General features: G+C 42.6%; 1 protein-coding gene across 1 annotated transcript; it reads left to right on the top strand.

Annotated features, from left to right (window-relative positions):
• The first annotated feature begins 12530 nt into the window (after window positions 1–12530).
• Window positions 12531–21707, top strand: LOC122689443 (zinc finger protein 665-like). Its single transcript, XM_043895849.1, has 3 exons — window positions 12531–12601; window positions 15744–15870; window positions 18056–21707. The coding sequence occupies exons 1-3, from the start codon at window positions 12545–12547 to the stop codon at window positions 20641–20643; spliced, it is 2772 nt and encodes a 923-aa protein (XP_043751784.1). The 5' UTR covers window positions 12531–12544; the 3' UTR covers window positions 20644–21707.
• Window positions 21708–21969: the final 262 nt, after the last annotated feature.

Below are 21969 nucleotides of genomic sequence, written 5' to 3'. Positions count from 1 at the left end.
AACCTGACTGGGAGGGGAACAATAAATATAACCCACAGATTATGAGCCTAAAATCAACTCCCAGCAGAAAAGTACCCCAGATGCCCGCATCCGCCACCAGCAAGTGGGGGCGGAATGGAGAGGAGCGGGCGGCATTGCTTAGGGTAAGGACCAGGCCTGAGTGCCCTGAGGACAATCGGAGGGAGCTTTTGTGAGTTACCAACTGAAACTGTGGGATAGCAAAAGAGAGAGAGAAAATTAACCGGCCGGAACACACTGCCGGCCGTGCACAGAACAAAGGGACCGAGCAAGTCCAGAGAAGAGCTCGCAGGCTTCGGACCGGCCCAGCCCCGCTGGAGGCTGGAGGCAGGGGGGAGGGGAAAGGGCAGGCTCGGCCCCAAGGACCGCATCCCCTACCGCACTGCAAACAGACCTCCAGTTTCTAATCAAAGACCTCCTGAGATTCTGGATGGTCGGTGTCCGCCGGGAGGGTCGCGGCAAGACAGAGAGCGCAGGCACCCGACCGGCGCGGGCGGGGGCTGGGGCTGGGGACGCGGAGGACAGAAGGCGCACGCACCCGACTGGCACCGGTGGAAACTGAGGCTGGGACCGCGGAAGGGACTAGGCGCGCCGCACCCGGGGACAGTGCACCCGTCAAGCCCCTGGCTGCCTGAACCGCTCTGACGGGGAAGACACAAAAAGCAGGCGCAGCTTTGTGTTCCGCGCTTTTGTGGAACACCGGAGGGCTGGAACCACGCGCAGCGCAGGGCATGCTCCATATAGAGCAGCCGGGAGCCCGAGCAGCGCAGATGGAGAAAGCAACGCCAGCCCCTCCCCGCAGCGCGACGGAACTAGCTACCTGAATAAGAGACCACCTCCGCCCGCCTGTGTCAGGGCGGAAATGAGGCACTGAAGAGACCGGCAAACAGAAGCCAAATAAACAAAGGGAACCGCTTCAGAAGGGACTGGTGCAACAGATTAAAATCCCTGTAGAAAACACTGACTACACTGGAAGGGGCCTGTAGATACTGAGAAGTGTAAGCTGGAACGAGGAGCTATCTGAAACTGAGCCGAACCCACACTGACTGCAACAGCTCCAGAGAAATTCCTAGATATATTTTTACTATTATTTTTTTTTTAAGTAAGGAAAAAATTTTTTTTTAAATTTTTTCTTTTTTATTTTCTCTCTCTTATTTTCTTTTAAAATTCCCTACTGTGCCCCCATTACTTCTTAACTTTCATTTTCATAGATTTTTATGATTTTTTTTAATTAGGGAAAATTTTTTTTCTTCTTTTTTTTTCCTTTTTCTCTTCTATTTTCTATTTTTCCTTTTCTCTTATTTCTTTCTAAAGTCCTCTGTTACTCCTCTACTACTCCTTAATTTTCATTTTCAATACACTATAACCTTGCAAAAAAAAAAAAAGAAGAAGAGGAGCCCTATTTTTAAAGTGAGCTTCATATATATTTCTAAAATTTTTTTGTGTGTTTTGGTTTTTGTTTTTAATATAGTATTTTTAAGGGTCTAACCTCTACTCTAGATTTTTAATTTTTGTTTTTCAGTATATGATATAAATTGTGAACATTTAAGAATCCAATATTCAGTTCCCATTTTTATTCAGGAGTGTGTTGATTATTCTCTCCCAATCTTGACTCTCTGTTTTCTATCTCAGAACACCTCTATTTCCTCCTTTCCCCTTCTCTTCCCAATCCAATTCTGTGAATCTTTGTGGGTGTCTGGCCTATGGAGAACACTCTGGGAACAGAAAACTGCGTAGATCTGTCTCTCTCCTCTTGAGTCCCCCTTTTTCTCCTCCTGCTCATCTCTATCTCCCTCCTCCCTCTCCTCTTCTTCATGTAACTCTGTGAACCTCTCTGGGTGTCGCTAATGGGGGAGAATCTTTTTGCCATTAACATAGAAGTTTTATTATCAGTGCCATATAGTTGGAGAAGTCATGAGACTACTGGAAGAATAAAATTGAAATCCAGAGGCAGGAGACTTAAGCCCAAAACCTGAGAACACCAGAAAACTCCTGACTACATGGAACTTTAAGTAATAAGAGACCGTCCAAAAGCCTCCATACCTACACTGAAACCAACCACCACCCAAGAGCCAATAAGTTTTAGAGCAAAACATACCACGCAAATTCTCCAGCAACGCAGGAACATAGCCCTGAACGTCAACATACAGGCTGCCTAAGGTCACACCTAACACATAGACCCATCTCAAAACTCATTACTGGGCACTCCATTGCTCTCCAGAGAGAAGAAATCAAGTTCCGCGCACCAGAACACCGACGCAAGCTTCCCTAACCGGGAAACCTTGACAAGCCAATCGTCCAACTCCATCAACTGGGTAAATCCTCCACAATAAAAAGGAACCACAGACCTCCAGAATACAGAAAGCCCACTCCAGACACAGCAATCTAAACAAGATGAAAAGGCAGAGAAATAACCAACAGGTAAAGGAACATGAAAAATGCCCACCAAGTCAAACAAAAGAGGAGGAGATAGGGAATCTATCTGAAAAAGAATTTAGAACAATGATAATAAAAATGATCCAAAATCTTGAAAACAAAATGGAGTTACAGATAAATAGCCTGGAGACAAAGATTGAAAAGATGCAAGAAATGTTTAATAAAGACCTAGAAGAAATAAAAAAGAGTCAATTAAAAATGAATAATGCAATGAATGAGATCAAAAACACTCTGGAGGGAACCAAGAGTAGAATAACGGAGGCAGAAGATAGGATAAGTGAGGTAGAAGATAAAATGGTAGAAATAAATGAAGCAGAGAGGAAAAAAGAAAAAAGAATCAGAAGAAATGAGGACAACCTCAGGGACCTCTGGGACAATGTGAAATGCCCCAACATTAGAATCATAGGAGTCCCAGAAGAGGAAGACAAAAAGAAAGGCCATGAGAAGATACTCGAGGAGATAATAGCTGAAAACTACCCTAAAATGGGGAAGGAAATAGCCACCCAAGTCCAAAAAACCCAGAGAGTCCCAAACAGGATAAACCCAAGGCAAAACACCCCAAGACACATATTAATCAAATTAACAGAGATCACACAAAGAACAAATATTAAAAGCAGCAACGGAGAAACAACAAATAACACACAAAGGGATTCCCATAAGGATAACAGCTGATCTATCAATAGAAACCCTCCAGGCCAGAAGGGAATGGCAGGACATACTGAAGGTAATGAAAGAGAATAACCTACAACCTAGATTACTGTACCCAGCAAGGATCTCATTCAGATATGAAGGAGAATTCAAAAGCTTTACAGACAGGCAAAAGCTGAGAGAATTCAGCACCACCAAACCAGCTCTTCAACAAATGCTAAAGGATCTTCTCTAGACAGGAAATGCAGAAAGGTTGTATAAACGTGAACCCAAAACAACAAAGTAAATGGCAACGGGACCACACCTATTAATAATTACCTTAAATGTAAATGGGTTGAATGCCCCAACCAAAAGACAAAGACTGGCTGAATGGATACAAAAACAAGACCCCTATATATGCTGTCTACAAGAGACCCACTTCAAAACAAAGGACACATACAGACTAAAAGTGAAGGGCTGGAAAAAAAATATTTCATGCAAACGGAGACCAAAAGAAAGCAGGAGTCGCAATACTCATATCAGATAAAATAGACTTTCAAATAAAAGCTGTGAAAAGAGACAAAGAAGGACACTACATAATGATCAAAGGATCAATCCAAGAAGAAGATATAACAATTATAAATATATATGCACCCAACATAGGAGCACCGCAATATGTACGGCAAATGCTAACGAGTATGAAAGAGGAAATTAATAGTAACACAATAATAGTGGGAGACTTTAATACCCCACTCACAACTATGGATAGATCAACTAAACAGAAAATTAACAAGGAAACACAAACCTTAAATGACACAATGGACCAGCTAGACCTCATTGATATCTATAGGACATTTCACCCCAAAACAATCAACTTCACCTTTTTCTCAAGTGCACATGGAACCTTCTCCAGAATAGATCACATCCTGGGCCATAAATCCGGTCTTGGAAAATTCAAAAAAGTTGAAATCATTCCAGTCATCTTTTCTGACCACAGTGCAGTAAGATTAGATCTCAATTACAGGAAAAATATTGTTAAAAATTCAAACATATGGAGGCTAAATAACACGCTTCTGAATAACCAACAAATCATAGAAGAAATCAAAAAAGAAATCAAAATATGTATAGGAATGAATGAAAATGAAAACACAACAACCCAAAACCTATGGGACACTGTAAAAGCAGTGCTAAGGGGAAGGTTCATAGCATTACAGGCTTACATCAAGAAACAAGAAAAAAGCCAAATAAATAACCTAATTCTACACCCAAAGCAATTAGAGAAGGAAGAAATGAAGAACCCCAGGGTTAGCAGAAGGAAAGAAATCTTAAAAATTAGGGCAGAAATAAATGCAAAAGAAACTAAAGAGACCATAGCAAAAATCAACAAAGCTAAAAGCTGGTTTTTTGAAAAAATAAACAAAATTGACAAACCATTAGCAAGACTCATTAAGAAACAAAGAGAGAAGAACCAAATTAACAAAATTAGAAATGAAAATGGAGAGATCACAACAGACAACACTGAAATACAAAGGATCATAAGAGACTACTACTACCAGCAGCTCTATGCCAATAAAATGGACAACTTGGATGAAATGGACAAATTCTTAGAAAAGTATAACTTTCCAAAACTGAACCAGGAAGAAATAGAAGATCTTAACAGACCCATCACAGGCAAGGAAATTGAAACTGTAATCAGAAATCTTCCAGCAAACAAAAGCCTAGGACCAGATGGCTTCACAGCTCAATTCTACCAAAAATTTAGAGAAGAGCTAACACCTATCTTACTCAAACTCTTCCAGAAAATTGCAGAAGAAGGTAAACTTCCAAACTCATTCTATGAGGCCACCATCACTCTAATTCCAAAACCAGACAAAGATGCCACAAAAAAAGAAAACTACAGGCCAATATCACTGATGAACATAGATGCAAAAATCCTTAACAAAATTCTAGCAAACAGAATCCAACAACATATTAAAAAATCATACACCATGACCAAGTGGACTTTATCCCATGAATGCAAGGATTCTTTAATATCTGCAAATCAATCAATGTAATACACCACATTATCAAATTGAAAGAGAAAAACCATACGATTATCTCAATAGATGCAGAGAAAGCCTTTGACAAAATTCAACACTCATTTATGATTAAAGCTCTCCAGAAAGCAGGAATAGAAGGAACATACCTCAACATAATAAAAGCTATATATGACAAACCCACAGCAAGCATCACCCTCAATGGTGAAAAATTGAAAGCATTTCCCCTGAAATCAGGAACAAGACAAGGGTGCCCACTCTCACCACTACTATTCAACATAGTGTTGGAAGTTTTGGCCACAGCAATCAGAGCAGAAAAAGAAGTAAAAGAATCCAGATAGGAAAAGAAGAAGTGAAACTCTCGCTGTTTGCAGATGACATGATTCTCTACATAGAAAACCCTAAAGACTCTTCCAGAAAATTACTAGAGCTAATCAATGAATATAGTAAAGTTGCAGGATATAAAATTAACACACAGAAATCCCTTGCATTCCTATATACTAACAATGAAAAAACAGAAAGAGAAATTAAGGAAACAATACCATTCACCATTGCAACAAAAAGAATAAAATACTTAGGAGTATATCTACCTAAAGAAACAAAAGACCTATACATAGAAAACTGTAAAACACTGATGAAAGAAATCAAAGGGGACACAAACAGATGGAGAAACATACCGTGTTCATGGATTGGAAGAATCAATATTGTCAAAATGGCTATTCTACCCAAAGCAATCTATAGATGCAATGCAATCCCTATCAAGCTACCAACGGTATTTTTCACAGAACTAGACCAAAGAATTTCACAATTTGTATGGAAATACAAAAAACCTCGAATAGCCACAGTAATCTTGAGAAAGAAGAATGGAACTGGAGGAATCAACCTGCCTGACTTCAGACTCTACTACAAAGCCACAGTCATCAAGACAGTATGGTACTGGCACAAAGACAGAAATATAGATCAATGGAACAGAATAGAAAGCCCAGAGATAAATCCACGAACCTATGGACACCTTATGTTTGACAAAGGAGGCAAGGATATACAATGGAAAAAAGACAACCTCTTTTTTTTTTTTTTCTAATTTAAAAAAAGGTAAGTGCTTACAAATCAGATAATTCTAAATTAAACAATAAATTCCAGGTTCATGTGAACTGGTAAACATTCAGTATTAAATACCTGATATTAATGCTTGTTTGTTGACCTATCTAATATAGACATGTCTTAGAGTAATTAATATTAAGTAGAACAATTCATTGTACCTAGGTTTAATATAAGTTAAATATTATCATATCTGTTACAAGTTTGTCAACAATGACATTACCTCGAGTGAAGAAACTTCTAAAAAACAAAAAAAGTAAATGAGATATGAGCTTTTAGATAAGCTCTTTACGAATAATTATCTTTAGAAATATCTGCCTAAAATAGTCTCTCCAGATGGGCATAACTTGAATTTCTAAGGATTGTGCTAAACGAAGTGTTGGAAGTCTATTGAATAGTTAGATCATTTCCAAATAAAATAAGATTTTGAAACATTTACTACTAAACAGTAATTTCCTTTTACAGAGAAACAAAGAGATTTGGGACTATAAATGAATACTGTTTGGTGCCATCCTAAAATGTTCTAAGAAAGCAAGGGTTTTAGAAATTACCACTGGTATTTATGCTCACCAATCTATAAAATGCTAATATAAACGTTCTTGGTTGCTAAAGGAAAGTACAAAGTGTGTTTTCAGAAATAAATAAATAAATAAAAAGGTATGAAAAATTACTAAAATGAGTTATCCATGATCAGGATTTTCTAAACTTGGATTACAGTTAGTCAGATAAATGGATTTTGTTAGGAATGATAGGAATGACACAGCATAAGAAAACTGGTTAGAGCCAACTAGGTCCAAGATGGCAGAGCTGACTTTCACTAGACCCTGAGCCTTGGTATTTATGCCCATTGTGACCTATCAAGAAGCTAAATGATACACCCATCAACATTGGCTAAATCTGACCAAATGATCTGCTGCTGCTGATGCTAAGTCGCTTCAGTCGTGTCCGACTCCGTGCGACCCCATAGACGGCAGCCCACAAGGCTCCCCCATCCCTGGTATTCTCCAGGCAAGAATGGAGTGGGTTGCCATTTCCTTCTCCAATGCATGAAAGTGAAAAGTGAAAGTGAAATCGCTCAATCAAGTCCGACTCTTAGCGACCCCATGGACTGAGCCTACCAGGCTTCTCCGTCCATGGGATTTTCCAGGCAAGAGTACTGGAGTGGGGTGCCATTGCCTTCTCCAGAAGACAACCTCTTTAACAAGTGGTGCTGGGAAAACTTGTCAACCACTTGTAAAAGAATGAAACTAGAACACTTTCTAACACCATACACAAAAATAAACTCAAAATGGATTAAAGATCTAAATGTAAGACCAGAAACTATAAATCTCCTAGAGGAGAACATAGGCAAAATACTCTCCGACATAAATCACAGCAAGATCCTCTATGACCCACCTCCCAGAATATTGGAAATAAAAGCAAAACTAAACAAATTGGACCTAATGAAACTTAAAAGCTTTTGCACAACAAAGGAAACTATAAGAAAGGTGAAAAGACAGCCCTCAGATTGGGAGAAAATAATAGCAAATGAAGAAACAAAGGATTAATCTCAAAAATATACAAGCAACTCCTGAATCTCAATTCCAGAAAAATAAATGACCCAATCAAAAAATGGGACAAAGAACTAAACAGACATTTCTCCAAAGAAGACATACAGATGGCTAACAAACACATGAAAAGATGCTCAACGTCACTCATTATCAGAGAAATGCAAATCAAAACCACAATGAGGTACCATTACACACCGGTCAGGATGGCTGCTATCCAAAAGTCTACAAGCAATAAATACTGGAGAGGGTGTGGAGAAAAGGGAACCCTCTTACACTGTTGGTGGGAATGCAAACTAGTACAGCCACTGTGGAAAACAGTATGGAGATTTCTTAAAAAACTGGAAATAGAACTGCCATATGACCCAGCAATCCCACTTCTGGGCATACACACTGAGGAAACCAGATCTGAAAGAGACACGTGCACCCCAATGTTCATCGCAGCACTGTTTATAATAGCCAGGACATGGAAGCAACCTAGATGCCCATCAGCAGACGAATGGATAAGGAAGCTGTGGTACATATACACCACGGAATATTACTCAGCCGTTGAAAAGAATTCATTTGAATCAGTTCTAATGAGATGGATGAAACTGGAGCCCATTATACAGAGTGAAGTAAGCCAGAAAGATAAAGAACATTACAGCATACTAACACATATATATGGAATTTAGAAAGATGGTAATTATAACCCTATATTGAAAACAGAAAAAGAGACACAGAAATACAGAACAGACTTTTGAACTCTGTGGGAGAAGGTGAGGGTGGGATGTTTCGAAAGAACAGCATGTATATTATCTATAGTGAAACAGACCACCAGCCCAGGTGGGATGCATGAAACAAGTGCTCTGGCCTGGTGCACTGGGAAGACCCAGAGGAATCGGGTGGAGACGGAGGTGGGAGGGGGGGATCGGGATGGGGAATACATGTAACTCCATGGCTGATTCATGTCAATGTATGACAAAACCCACTGAAATGTTGTGAAGTTATTAGCCTCCAACTAATAAAGAAAAAAAGAAAAAAAAATCACATCACTAGCTGACTACTGGAAAAACCATAGTTTGTCTATAGGGACCTTTGTTGGCAACGGGATTCCTTTGCTTTTTAATACTCCATGTAGTTCTATCATAACTTTCCTTCCAAGGATCAGTTGTTTTTTTATTTCCTGGCTGCAGTCCAGTAAACTCCAGGAGTTGATGATGGACAGGGAGGCCTGGCGTGCTGCGATTTATGGAGTCGCAAAGAGTCCGACACGACTGAGCGACTGAACTGAACTGAACTGAACTGACAGTATTGAAGTGTTTCCTCCGCCCGCTGCGACGCGCCGCCCCGCCCCGCCCCGCCCCGCCCCGCCCTCCGCGCCGCCCCGCGCCGCCCCGCCCCTCTCTCCGCGCCGCTCCGCGGCGCCCCGCCCCTCCTACCGCGCCGGGTCGCCCCGCCCCTCCCTCCGCGCCGCACCGCCCCGCCCCTCCCTTCGCGCCGGGTCGCCACGGCCCTCCCTCCGCGCCGCACCGCCCCGCCCCTCCCTTCGCGCCGCGCCGCGACGTCCCGCCCCTCCCACCGCGCCGCGCCAACCCGCCCCGCCACTCCCTCCGCGCCTGGTCGCCCCGCCCCGCCGCGCTGAGACGCCCCGCCGCGCTGAGACGCCCCGCCCCGCCCCTCCACCCGCGCCGAGTCGCTCCATCTTGCCGCACAAGGTCGCTCCGCTCCGGCCCGCCCCTCTCACTGCGCCGAGAAGACCCGCCAGGCGCGCAGCGAGGTTCCGCCTCACCTTTCAGAGGCTCTATGCTGGTCGGGCTTCTCTCCACCACCCACCCTTTGACGGCCTGGCCCCGCCTCCAGCCGTTCAGCTATTTGTCTGCGCGTGCGCGCACCGTGACTCAAGTGGAAGCCGAGAGCGGCGAGTGGAACTCCCAGCTTAGCGTGAGTTTCTGTCTTTTGGAGTCGCACCTGCCTCTCGCAGTCTCCTTTTCTTTTTACCCCGGGTCTGAAGGTCGCTACTGACTCTAAATCCCCGCTCCCGCCCCACCACCCCCAGTAAATTCAGACGTCTCCGTAAGCGGCGAAGGGGCGCCTGCCTTTTGCTTTGAAGTCCGCACTGAACCCGGTTCCAGCTTTTGGAACGCTGAAACGTTGCGTTTCGCACCTTTTTCCGACTTGAAACCGTTTATTGACCTCACTGACTCCTCTATCTTTTCTGTACCACATACAATTCTATTAGGCGAGGTGGTTTATTCGCTCCACGTTCTTCAGCCTCTCCTTCTCGGGCCCTGGAGGCCTCGCCGGCCGCCCCGCTCCCGCAGAGGCCGCGTTCTCTCCCCGGTCCTGGGATTCTGGAGAGCCCGCCCCGCTCCTTAGACCCCAGTCCCTCCCAGCCTTTTGTCCTTAAGTCTCCGCAGGCCGGTCCTTCTGCCGTTCAGAGTGACTTTTCCCTTGATCCCTGGTGGCGGGAGGTGACCTGAGCCAGCCACGTCACACCCATGGTTCTTCGGCCCCAAATACCAGCCGCCGGAATTTGGCTCTTGCGGGAGGGCCTTTCTTATTCAGTCTCCTACCCTGTAGGAGTAGTGGGCGGAAGGCTGGATCAGGAGAAGCAGAGACAGCGACTCCTAGAGAAATGGAAAATTGAGAAAAGCATGTGGGACAAGTGATGGCAGTGAAGAGGATTGTGAGGAACTTGGAAGAGACAGCTTCATGGACGAGAATGAGCCTTGTAGGGAGCGGGTGCGGCAAGGAGAGAAATTCAGAAAAAAGCAGGATCTCCGGAGAGTTAACGGTGAGCAAGATAGGGAGATGTGGTTGTTCATTCCGACTCTTTGCGAGCCCTGTATCTCCCAGAGTTTTCTCAAATCCATGTCCGCTGAGTCCAGGGATGGTATCTCACCATCTCATCCTCTGCCGCCCCCTTCTGTAGCCTTCAAGGGAGAGGGGCTGTAAATCAGGGGTCCCAAAGAGGGCGACAGTGGAGAGGCAGTTCACAGAGACAGCCCGCGAAGGCGATACAAGAGTTGGGCCCAGAGCAAGAATATCCTGCTGGGAGAGAAAGGGGACTCCTAGTGATTGGAGGAGCTGAGAAAAAAAGCGAGCTGAAAGGAAGCATAGCCACTTGGGAGTGCCAGAGAGTTGGGAGGAAGGGAGGGCAGAGATGGAGGAAGAAAGGCAGAAATGCAGGGAGATTGAGGCTCACCAGGGAGGTTGGAGAGAGAGCAACTTGAAGGCGCACAGATGGCAGAGAGAGGCGGGATGGGAGGCAGGGAAGAAGTAGAGAGGAGGACAGGCTCAGCAGGAGAGCAGAGATGAGAGCAGAGAAAGGGAGATGTAGAAAGAAGTAGGGAAACAGATCAACCAAATGAAGTGGAAACAGCTAGTGTGCAGGTGCTGGTGGGGACTAGATCCAGAGAGTGCTGAAGCAGTTGGCTCAGAATTATTAAGTCGTCATACATTGATTTTGGACTTTAAAATCTAATGCAGATCTTGCTTCTTTAAATTGTACAGATAAGAATGAGAATTGCAAAGCTTCTGTGAGGCATGTGTATTTCGTAATTATTTGTATTAAAAGAGCATGCATGTGCAGAGCCTGTTGAGGTGGGGACTGGGGCAGGGACTTGATTCTCTCAGGTGTGGGTCACCCCCTCCCCTATTCCTGGTGAGGAGTAGAGGTATGTGAGAGAAAAAATGGGGCAAGAACTGACTGACTCTTTGAAAAGTTGCCTTTTCAAGCAACTTTCACCATGTTCTTTGTGATGGTTTTACTTTTGGCTTTCTGCTTTCTTTACATTTAATTTTCTTGTAGCTTGGGATAAAGATTTGTTCAATCAATGGCGACCTTGTAAACAATTATGGAGATTTTGTCTCACTTGGGACAACTTGGATGAATGTAGAGAATATTATGGTAAGTGAGTTAAGACAGACAGGGAAAGACTGATATTATATGTCCTTCTATTATATCGAATGGAAAAAAAATGAAACTCACTAGCACCAGAGGGTAGGATGGTGGTCGCTGGAAGGTCAGGAAGATAGGGAGATGTTGGTCAAAAGCTACAGACTTTGAGTTGTAAAATGAGTGTGTCCTGGGGAGGTATGCGCAGCATGCTGACCATAGTTAATCCTGTTCTGTTACTGCATGCTGGGAATTTGTCAGGAGAGTAGGTCGTCAGTGTTGTCACCACACACAGAACATGGGAATTTGGCAATGGATGTGTCCATTAGTGGTTTGTGATAAATATTTCACAGTGTTCACATGTGTCACATGGTCACAGGGTGTGTGGTATCTATACACATACTCCTTTGGTTTGTCGGTTCTCCCCCATCAGACACGCTCCTCAGGATCTCGTGTGGGGCCTCGCCCCAGGAATGTGCACAGAGCCTCAGATGATTCCGATCTGGATCCTGCATTGAGCACCAGGACTCTTAGCCTCCACTTCTGAGACTGAGATCAGGCCCTGGGGGCGGGGAGGGCACTCTGTTCTGAGTGGGGCTGAACCCTGCCTGCTGTGTGACCTGAAGGGGATTTTGGGGTGAGTGGAGGTGCCCCCTGCTGCTGTGTGCATGAGTCCTCACCAGGAGGGGAGTGTGATCCAAGGAAATTGTGGGAAAGTCCTGTGTTGAACTCTGTGTGGGAGTTGATTGTCATGAGTGCCTCCTGAGACAGTGGGCACAGAGGACTGTGTTCCTCCTGGTGAGGGCTTCCCTGGGTGTGTGGTGGGGCTCAGGAAAGGGATGTGGTGACTCTAAGCTTTAAACAGCATGTTTTCAACTTTCACGATAGAACTGTGAAGACTCATGAATGAAGAAGCCCAGAAGAGGAAAGAACAGGAGTCAGGCATGGCTGTTTCTCAGGTAAGGTCATATTCTCAGTGGATTCGCACACTGCCTTCCTGAAATGCCCTTCTCTGGGCTCGCCAATTGTGTCTGACTCTGGAGTGTCCTGTCTGACTCCTGTACATGCACACTCACCCGGCGCCTTCCCTCAGGGCCTGTCATCTCCACTTAGATCCCGTCTCCCCATGACCCGGTAACCTGGCCCTTGTGAGCAGGCTCCCCTGGACGCTGTCCTGGGCAGGTCTTCTCACCCATGGGCCTCGGTGCTTTTGGGCAGCAGGGACTGTTTAGGGCCCATCTGGATGTGCTGTCTGCTCTCTGTCAACCAGGGTAACCTGTATGTGGACCTCAGGTATTAACATGTACAGTACACGGTAAAATCTGCAACAGAGGCCAATGAGTGGAAATCAGTTCTGACTTTTTATAGTACATTTAAAACTAAATGAGCACCTCCTTGAAAAGTTAAGTGTTTGGGAAGGGAATGGAGCGTTCAGAAAGAGATGTCAGAGCTAGGGAGTGTTTCGTTACACCATCTAATTTAAACTGTAAAATCAGTCTTACTGATTTTTTTTCTTTTTTTTCTTTTGACCACATGATACAGCTTCCAGGGTCTTAGTTCGCTGCATAGGGATCGAACATGAAACCCTGCAGTGGAAGTGAGGGATCTTAACCACTGGACCATGAGGGAATTTTCCAACTTTACTAATCTTGATTCAATATTTTCTTAATGGAATAAAATACTAATTTTGGATTTTGTTAATAAGTACATACCTAAAATTAAGGATAAAAATCACATTCTGTTTTTTAAAATATATTTATTTCCTGTACTGTATCTTCCTTGCTTCAGTGTCTTTTCCCTGGTTCTGGCGAGTAGTGGCCACATGGTTGCAGTGAGCACGCTTCTCATTGCAATGGCTTCTCTTCTCTTGCAGCTGAGGCTGTAGAGCACACCGGCTTCAGTAGTTTCACCTACTGTGCTCTAGAGCTCTGGCTCAGGAATTGAGACTCATGGGCTTAGTTGCCTTCAGCATGTGGGCTCTCAGACCAGGCAACAACCCACATCTCTTGCATTGCCCAGTGGATTCTTGACCACTTACTGTAGGGAGACCCAGATATCTTTAAATACAGGTATTTTATGAAGATTGGAGGAAATCTTCTGTATGTTATTTTCTGCTTGTATTACTTTTAAGTTTTTTTGAACTAGAATAAGATAATGTTGAGGACTTCCCTGGTGGTACAGTGGCTAAGAATGTGCCTGCCACTGTAGGGTGCACGGGTTCCATCCCAGGTCCGGGAAGATGTCTCAGAGCAACTAAGCCCATGGGCCACAACTACTGAGCCTGTGCTCTAGAGCCCAGGAGCCATAACTACAGAAGCCCGCACTCTCTAGAGCCTGTGCTCCAAAACAAGAGAAGCCACTGCAGTGAGAAGCCCCGGCACTGCAGCTGCAACTAGAGAAAGCCCATTCAGAGCAACGGAGACCCAACATAAGCAAAATAAATAAGCTTTAAAAAAGAAATAGAATGTTGACAAAGTTACTGATTGAAGAAGTAACATGAAAGAAGAGAATGGGAACCCACTGCAGTTCTTGCCTGGAGAATTCCATGGATAGAGGAGTTGGTGGGCTGCCATCAGCGGGGTTGCAGTCTGGCATGAGTAAGCAGGTAAAGACAACTTCCACACACAGCAGATTGAGGTCTGGAAAATAAATCTAAGCATCTAACTTTCCTCTTGCAGATTCTTCAGACACTTCCAGTATCTTTTGGATTAAAGTCCTAAATCTATAGATCTTGCATAAATAAGCTGCTACCTGGCATCACCCCATCTACATTCCCTGTGTCCCAATCAGATTTTCTGTTCAGTAATATCTTCCTGCCTCAGAGCTGGCACTCAGGCTGTCCTTTGTCCTTGCAACACTCTTCCATTTCCAACCTTGCCAATCCTAAGTGTTTCTTCCTCTCACAGACCTTGTGTGATTTCTCAATGTAGGTGAAGACTTTCTGTTTAATCTTGTCTTGGCACCAGGCCTGTGTCAGGCATTTATTTCAATAGTAACGTTAAACGTGTGCATTGGCTGGCTGGCTGCTAGATTGTAAGCTCCGTCATGTTCACTGCTGTATTTCAAGTTTCAGTTGCAAAGCTAACACTGAGTGAATTTTGATAGAATGAAAGAAAAAAAATAAAGATAACTCCTCTTGTTTCAAGCAATTGTGTGTTTACACATGCATGCATGAATGCATGGATATGTAACTCCATGGTTTTATTACAAAAACATCATCTTATAAATATGCTTTGTAGCAGTTTCAGTTGTGTCCTAAGTGTATTTCATGGCATTAATTTTTTTCTGCATCATCACATGAATGATGTAAGTTGTGGTAAGTTTTTGACATTGTGTGGGTTTCGATGGGAGAGGATGTGACCCTGCATCATGCCCATTTATGCTGTTCTGTTTTATTTCAGCTTCCTTGAACTTGTTTCAAGTATTCTCAGGGAACTCTCTGAATGCTCTTTCCTTCTCTGGTAGTTAACTGATTGATTCTTTAGGTTCAGTTGTCTCTGCCAACCACCTGAGCTCAGGTGCTGTTGCCTCATTTCTTAACTGTTTGATCTGAGTGATTTCTTAGAGTGACAGAGTTTTCTCCCCAGTAAGCTGGACACAGATCTTTCTCTAATGTGCTGTATGTTGATGACAAGTTCATCCGTGTGACGTCTTTAGAGTAACGCTTAGTGAGTAGGACCTGCTGACGCACCTGTTGTCATCATCACAATGTGTGTGTCCTTTTAAAGTGACTGTGGACTTTGTCGTCTGTGAAGAGACCAGTCTTGCTGTAACTCATCTAGATAGTGAGACTGTGTCACTCCGTGTGTTGAATGTAACACTCTGCATACACAACCCAGTGTTGGTTTTAATATGTGTATTTTTGATGTATTGTCCACATACATGACAAATTCATGTTGATTGCAGGATATCATAATCTTAGAAAAAAGAGGAAATTGGAAATTCGATTAGAGACCAACAGTTTGCTTCAAGCAGCTTTTAATGGATCTATCAGAATATTACTTCAACTGAATTGAGCTTTACCCCTCTCACCTCTTTTCATTTTGTGTGAAACAAAGAACCCTCCTCAGGGCCCGTTGGTGAAATGTGTTTTCATTTCAGGCACAGTTGACCTTCAAGGATCTGTTCATAGATTTCACTCCCAAGGAGTGGGAATGCCTGGACCCTGCCCAGAAGACCTTGTACGAGGATGTGATGGTGGAGACCCTTAGGAACCTGCTGTCTGTAGGTGAGGATCACTTCCCCTGAAGTGGGGATCTGCCCTGGGGTACCTCGGCATGTTCCCTCTGTACCTTTTGAGATCCCCTGTTTTTCTTGATTAAACTCAAAACCTTGTGGACTCACACATATAAAGCTTCATGATTGGCATCAGAAGTTTAAACTTGTCTTTCCTTCTGGTGACCTGCCAATGTGTGATACACAAGGAGTTTTTTCAGAACTTGAGCATTTATAGAGCTGATTTCAAACTTTGAAATATCCAGTTGCCTCTTTTCTAGCCCTGTGTTCTTGGTTCAGTAGTTCTTAGAGAGGAACTAGATACCTGCTGCATATTGTACTGTAAGTTATACTGTTCCCTGTGCATTCAGAAGGAGGCAGATAGTAAATTTATTTGTGAAGTATTTTTCTGTTGGTTTATAATGTCCTCACTCCTTGGCTGACAAAAGAGCTGGATTCTACACCTACCAATGCAAGAGACACAGGTTTGATCCTTGCTTTGGGAAGATCCCACATGTCACAGAGCAGCTATACCTGTGTGTCTCGATATGGATATGTAACTCCATGGTTTTATTACAAAAACATCATCTCATAAATAATGGTGTATGCTTTGTAGCAGTTTCAGTTCTGTCTTAAGTGTATTTCATGGCGATAAGTTTTTTCTGCATCATCACATGAATGATGTAAATTGTAGCAAGATAATCGACATTGTGTGCGTTGCGATGGGAGAGGGTGTGACCCTGTCTCATGACATTTATGCTGTTCTGTTGTATTTCAGCTTCCTTGAACTTGTTTCAGATATTGTCAGGGCATGCTCTGTGGATGCTCTTTCCTTCTCTGGTTGGTAACTAGTTGATTCTTCAGGTTCAGTTGTCACTCCCAACCACCTGAGCTCACGTGCTGTTTCCTCATTTCTTAACTGTTTGATCTGAGCGATTTCCTTTTTTTTTTTTGAGTGATTTCTTAGAGTGACAGAATTTACTCTTGCCAAAGCAAGTAAGGAGCACAAGCACTGCAACTGCAGCCTAGCCCCTACTTGCTGAACTTGGAGAGATGACCAAGCAGCAGCGAACACTCCCCTGAGCCAAAAGAAATTAATGCACCAATGTATTAAGAATAACAGATACATTTATTAAGGAAAAGAGAGGTTGTTTTCTGGAAGAAGCCACAGTATGTGGCATTACTTGTGAGTAGGAATTTCTGTTTCTGATCTGAACGTTATCTCCATTCTTGTGGCACAAGGAGGAAGACCCCTGGATTGTAGAGAAGGAGGTGCTAATAGCGAAAATCCAGATGAGCGGGAAAGTATCAACAGTGTGATCACAGGTCAGCTGTCACAAGGACAGAGAGGAAGCCGCACCATCCATGGGGTTTGGGAAACTCTCCAAGGGGGAGAGTTCTGTGAGAAAACAGATGTTTAATGTTTGTGAATCTCACAGGAGGTTTTTCTTCTCCCTAACTGACGGCTCTGTTCTTCGACATGCGAAATGTACAGCACCCTCCAGTGGAGCTGTAGCGCCCACAGAGATGAAGGCGAGGTCTTTGTTTTTGGCCTGTCCTGGGTCTTTTGTGCTGTGCGGACTTCTGTCTGCTGGAGACGAGTGAGGGCTCCTCTGTAGTTGCGGGGAGCACGGTTTCTCTTTGTGGTGGTTTCTTTAGTTGTGAAGCACGGGCCCTGGGCACACGGGCGTGAGCAGTTTTGCCATACAGGCTCACTATCTGTAGTTCATCAACTTATTCTTGGTGACGGTTTCTTTACCTCTGAGTCACCTCTCTAGTCCTGTATGTTCTTCACCATTTAAACATGTATAAGGATGCATAAAGTGTGTACAACATACCATTATTTTCTCCTCAATTATGAGAGAGCAATGTGTTTAGGACAAAGTAGGATGAGCTTTGAGGTCATGGTGGGGAAATATGTTTTCTTTGTGAACTGACATGAGTTTGCATAAAATGAATGTTTTCTGATTGTGTTTGAAACTACACTACCCTAAAATTAATTTGAATTGCATATGATCACTCCTTTTTAAAGAGTTCTATTCCTTTAGTGTTCTATAGTTTTAAGATCATCATTGTGAAGATTCATAATTATTTTCAGGACGAATATGACTCATGGTATAATGTCATGTGTTTGACAAGAAATAATTTATTTATGAATTGTTACTAATAGAATACCTGTGGTTCTTTATGTCTTGTAGATATGTCTCATATACATATGGTCAAGAAATTACAGGCAAAAGTAAACAGTGGTAAAGGGGAGATTTTTCAAAGAGTGATGTTTGGAAGAGCTGAAAGCCTTGAAATCAAAGATTTTCACCTGAGGGACATCCAGGAAAATATACATGATTTTGATTGTCTGTGGACAGATGATGAAAGAAATGACAAAGGAATGTCTACATCCCATAACAAAAACCTCACTGATGGAAGACATCATCCTAGTAGAAGTGATGTAGGAAGGAGACCTTTTGAGAGGCACGGATCAAGCTTTCAGAATGAATTGCAGGTGGTACAATCTGAAGGGATAATTTTTGAATGTAGTCAAGTTGTGACAAATGTCAGGGCCACAGGTTTACCACCTCAGAGAACTTGTAATGTCTGCAAAGGCTTTTCTCATAAACATGAGGATGTTGTTATGCATCCTTCAGAACTGTTACCAGACCATGAAACACAAAAGAAAAGACCTTACAAATGTAATGAGTGTGACATAACCTTTCTTCAGGACTCAGAACTCACTGGACATCAAAGAATCCATATAGGAGGAAAACCATATAAATGCGACGTGTGTGGCAAGGCTTTTAATCAAACTACAAAACTTGCAATTCATTGGAGAATTCATACTGGAGAGAAACCACATAAATGTGATGTATGTGGCAAGACTTTTATTCAAATTGGAAACCTTGCAGTTAGTCAGAAAATTCATACTGGAGAGAAACCATATAAATGTGGTGTGTGTGATCACTGCTTTCAACAAAGTACACACCTTGAAAATCATCAGAGAATTCATACCAGAGTGAAACCATATAAATGTGATGTTTCTGGAAAGGACTTTAGTCAAACTGCAAGCCTTTCAGTTCATCAGAGAATTCATTCTGGAGAGAAGCCATACAAATGCAATGTATGTGACAAGGCGTTTCGTCATACTGGAGGCCTTACTGTTCATCAGAGACTTCATACTGGAGTGAAACCATATAAATGTGATGTGTGTGGCAGGACTTTTAGAGTAAATTCACACCTTGCTGTTCATTTGAGAGTACATACTGGAGAGAAACAATATAAATGTGATGTATGTGGCAAGGCCTTTAATGAAGCTGCAAAGCTTGCAGTTCATCAGAGATTCCATATGGGAGAGAAACGATATAAATGTGATATATGTGGCAGAGCCTTTAGTCAAACTGCAAACCTTGCAGTTCATCGGAGAATTCATACTGGAGAGACACCATATAAATGTGATGTGTGTGGCAAGGTGTTTACTCGTACTGGACATCTTGCTGTTCATCAGAGAGTTCATACTGGAGAGAAGCCATATAAGTGTCAGGTATGTGGCAAGTCCTTTAGTTCAAATTCAAGCCTTGCAGTTCATTGGAGAATTCATACTGGAGAGACACCATATAAATGTGATGTGTGTGGCAAGGCGTTTACTCATACCGGAGATCTTGCTGTTCATCAGAGAGTTCATACTGGAGAGAAACCATATAAATGTGATGTATGTGGCAAAGGCTTTAGTGAAACTTCAAGCCTTGCAGTTCACCGGAGAGTTCATACTGGAGAGAAGCCATATAAATGTCATGTATGTGGCAAGTCCTTTACTTCAAATTCAAGCCTTGCAGTTCATTGGAGAATTCATACTGGAGAGAAACCATATAAATGTGATGTATGTGGCAAGGCCTTTAATCAGTCTCCACATCTTGCAGTTCATCGGAGAGTTCATACTGGAGAGAAACCATATAAATGTGATGCATGTGGCAAAGGCTTTAGTGAAACTTCAAGGCTTGCAATTCATTGGAGAATTCATACTGGAGAGACACCATATAAATGTGATGTGTGTGGCAAGGCGTTTGCTCATACTGGACATCTTGCTGTTCATCAGAGAGTTCATACTGGAGAGAAACCATATAAATGTGATGTATGTGGCAAAGGCTTTAGGGAAACTTCAAGCCTTGCAGTTCATCGGAGAGTTCATACTGGAGAGAAGCCATATAAATGTCATGTATGTGGCAAGGCCTTTAATCAGTCTACACATTTTGCAGTTCATCAGAGAATTCATACTGGAGAGAAACCGTATAAATGTGATGTATGTGGCAAAGGCTTTAGTGAAACTTCAAGCCTTGCAGTTCATCGGAGAGTTCATACTGGAGAGAAGCCATATAAATGTCATGTATGTGGCAAGTCCTTTAGTTCACATTCAAGCCTTGCAGTTCATCGGAGAATTCATACTGGAGAGAAACCACATAAATGTGATGTATGTGGCAAAGGCTTTAGTATAAATTCAAGCCTTGCAGCTCATCGGAGAATTCATACTGGAGAGAAGCCATATAAATGTGATGTGTGTGGCAAGGCATTTACTCGTACTGGACATCTTGCTGTTCATCAGAGAGTTCATACTGGAGAGAAACCATATAAATGCTATGTATGTGGCAAAGGCTTTAGTCAAACTGCAAGCCTTGCAGCTCATCGGAGAATTCATACTGGAGAGAAGCCATATAAATGTGATGTGTGTGGCAAGGCGTTTACTCGTACTGGACATCTTGCTGTTCATCAGAGAGTTCATACTGGAGAGAAATCTTAAAAATGTGATGTGTGGCGGCAAGGACTTTAATCAGACTGCAAAACTTGTTCTTCATTGGAGAATTCATACTGGAGAGAAACCATATATATGTGATGTATGTGGCAAGGCATTTGTTTGTACGGTTAACCTTGGTATTCATCAGAGAGTTCATACGGGAGAGAAACCAGATAAGTGAGGTATATGTGGCAGGGCTTTCAGTGTGAATGCAAACTTTGCAGTTCATCTGAGAATTCATACTGGAGAGAACCTTAGAAATATAAGAATTGTGACAAACCATTTAAGCACAGTCATCCATAACATCATCAGGCAGTTCAGACAGGAGAGAAACCATGTAAATATGATATATATGGCCGGTGCTTTACTTGAACTGACGAACTTAGAATCCATCGGAGAATTCATACTAGAGAGAAACATTAGAAATGTGACAGTTGTGAGAAACATTTTATTAAAAAAAATTTTTGTTGTTAGTATATATTACTACAGTTTATTAAATAATGACACAAGATTTATGCCACATTTCCCAACAGTGTTTAAATAAAGAGTTCAAAATATAAAGGCTTATGAAAATTTTTATAGTCTTTATATAACAATAAACACTATTTCTGGTATATGAATAAATACAGAAAACAGAAGCTGTTCTTTATATCACAATCAGCCAAACTTACCCCTCAATGATTACACAAATCCACAAGCAAACAAAAAAAAAATCCACTTTCTTCATTTGGGTTATGAAAGCTAAAAATCCCTTTGCTACATTTAACAATACCTAACGGGATGGAGGGAGGGAACTTATAGTCACATCCTGGAGACAAGGGGACCAAATCTCCCAGTCCTTCAAGTTCTTCCTTGGTTAGAAGTTTCAACAACTGCATAACTCTTTCAGGGAAGAGAAAAAAAAAATCAAAACAGGTTAAGACTCGGTTCTATAAGGTATTTATAATAAGTCTGCACTGAAGAAATACAACATTTTTGTCTTAAAAATGTGCTTACCTTTTACATAGAGGTTTGGTTTTCTTTTCATCCTGGTATGAACATGAACATATTGGAATAAACTGATAAAATGAGTAGTGTATGACATTCAATCTTTTCACAGTCTTCAAAGTGAACTCACTTCTAGGAATTATCTGTACACTTATGTTTTCTACATTAAGGGAAAAAAACAAAGACTGGCTCATAAAAAGTCATCCTTTAAACTCAAGGAACCCCAAAGTGAAAGCCTTTCTATATAAAGCCCTTGCGTCAGTGGAATGTTCTGGTAAGAAAAGAAGTCTCCTCTCTACATATATGGTTTAGTACAAGGGACAAGGCCTGAAGAAGTTCAACTCT

The sequence above is a fragment of the Cervus elaphus genome, chromosome 4, assembly GCF_910594005.1.
Source record: "Cervus elaphus chromosome 4, mCerEla1.1, whole genome shotgun sequence".
In the NCBI taxonomy this organism is placed as follows: domain Eukaryota; kingdom Metazoa; phylum Chordata; class Mammalia; order Artiodactyla; family Cervidae; genus Cervus; species Cervus elaphus.
Note: the sequence above shows the minus strand (reverse complement) of the source record. Positions and strands in the feature narration are given on the sequence as shown.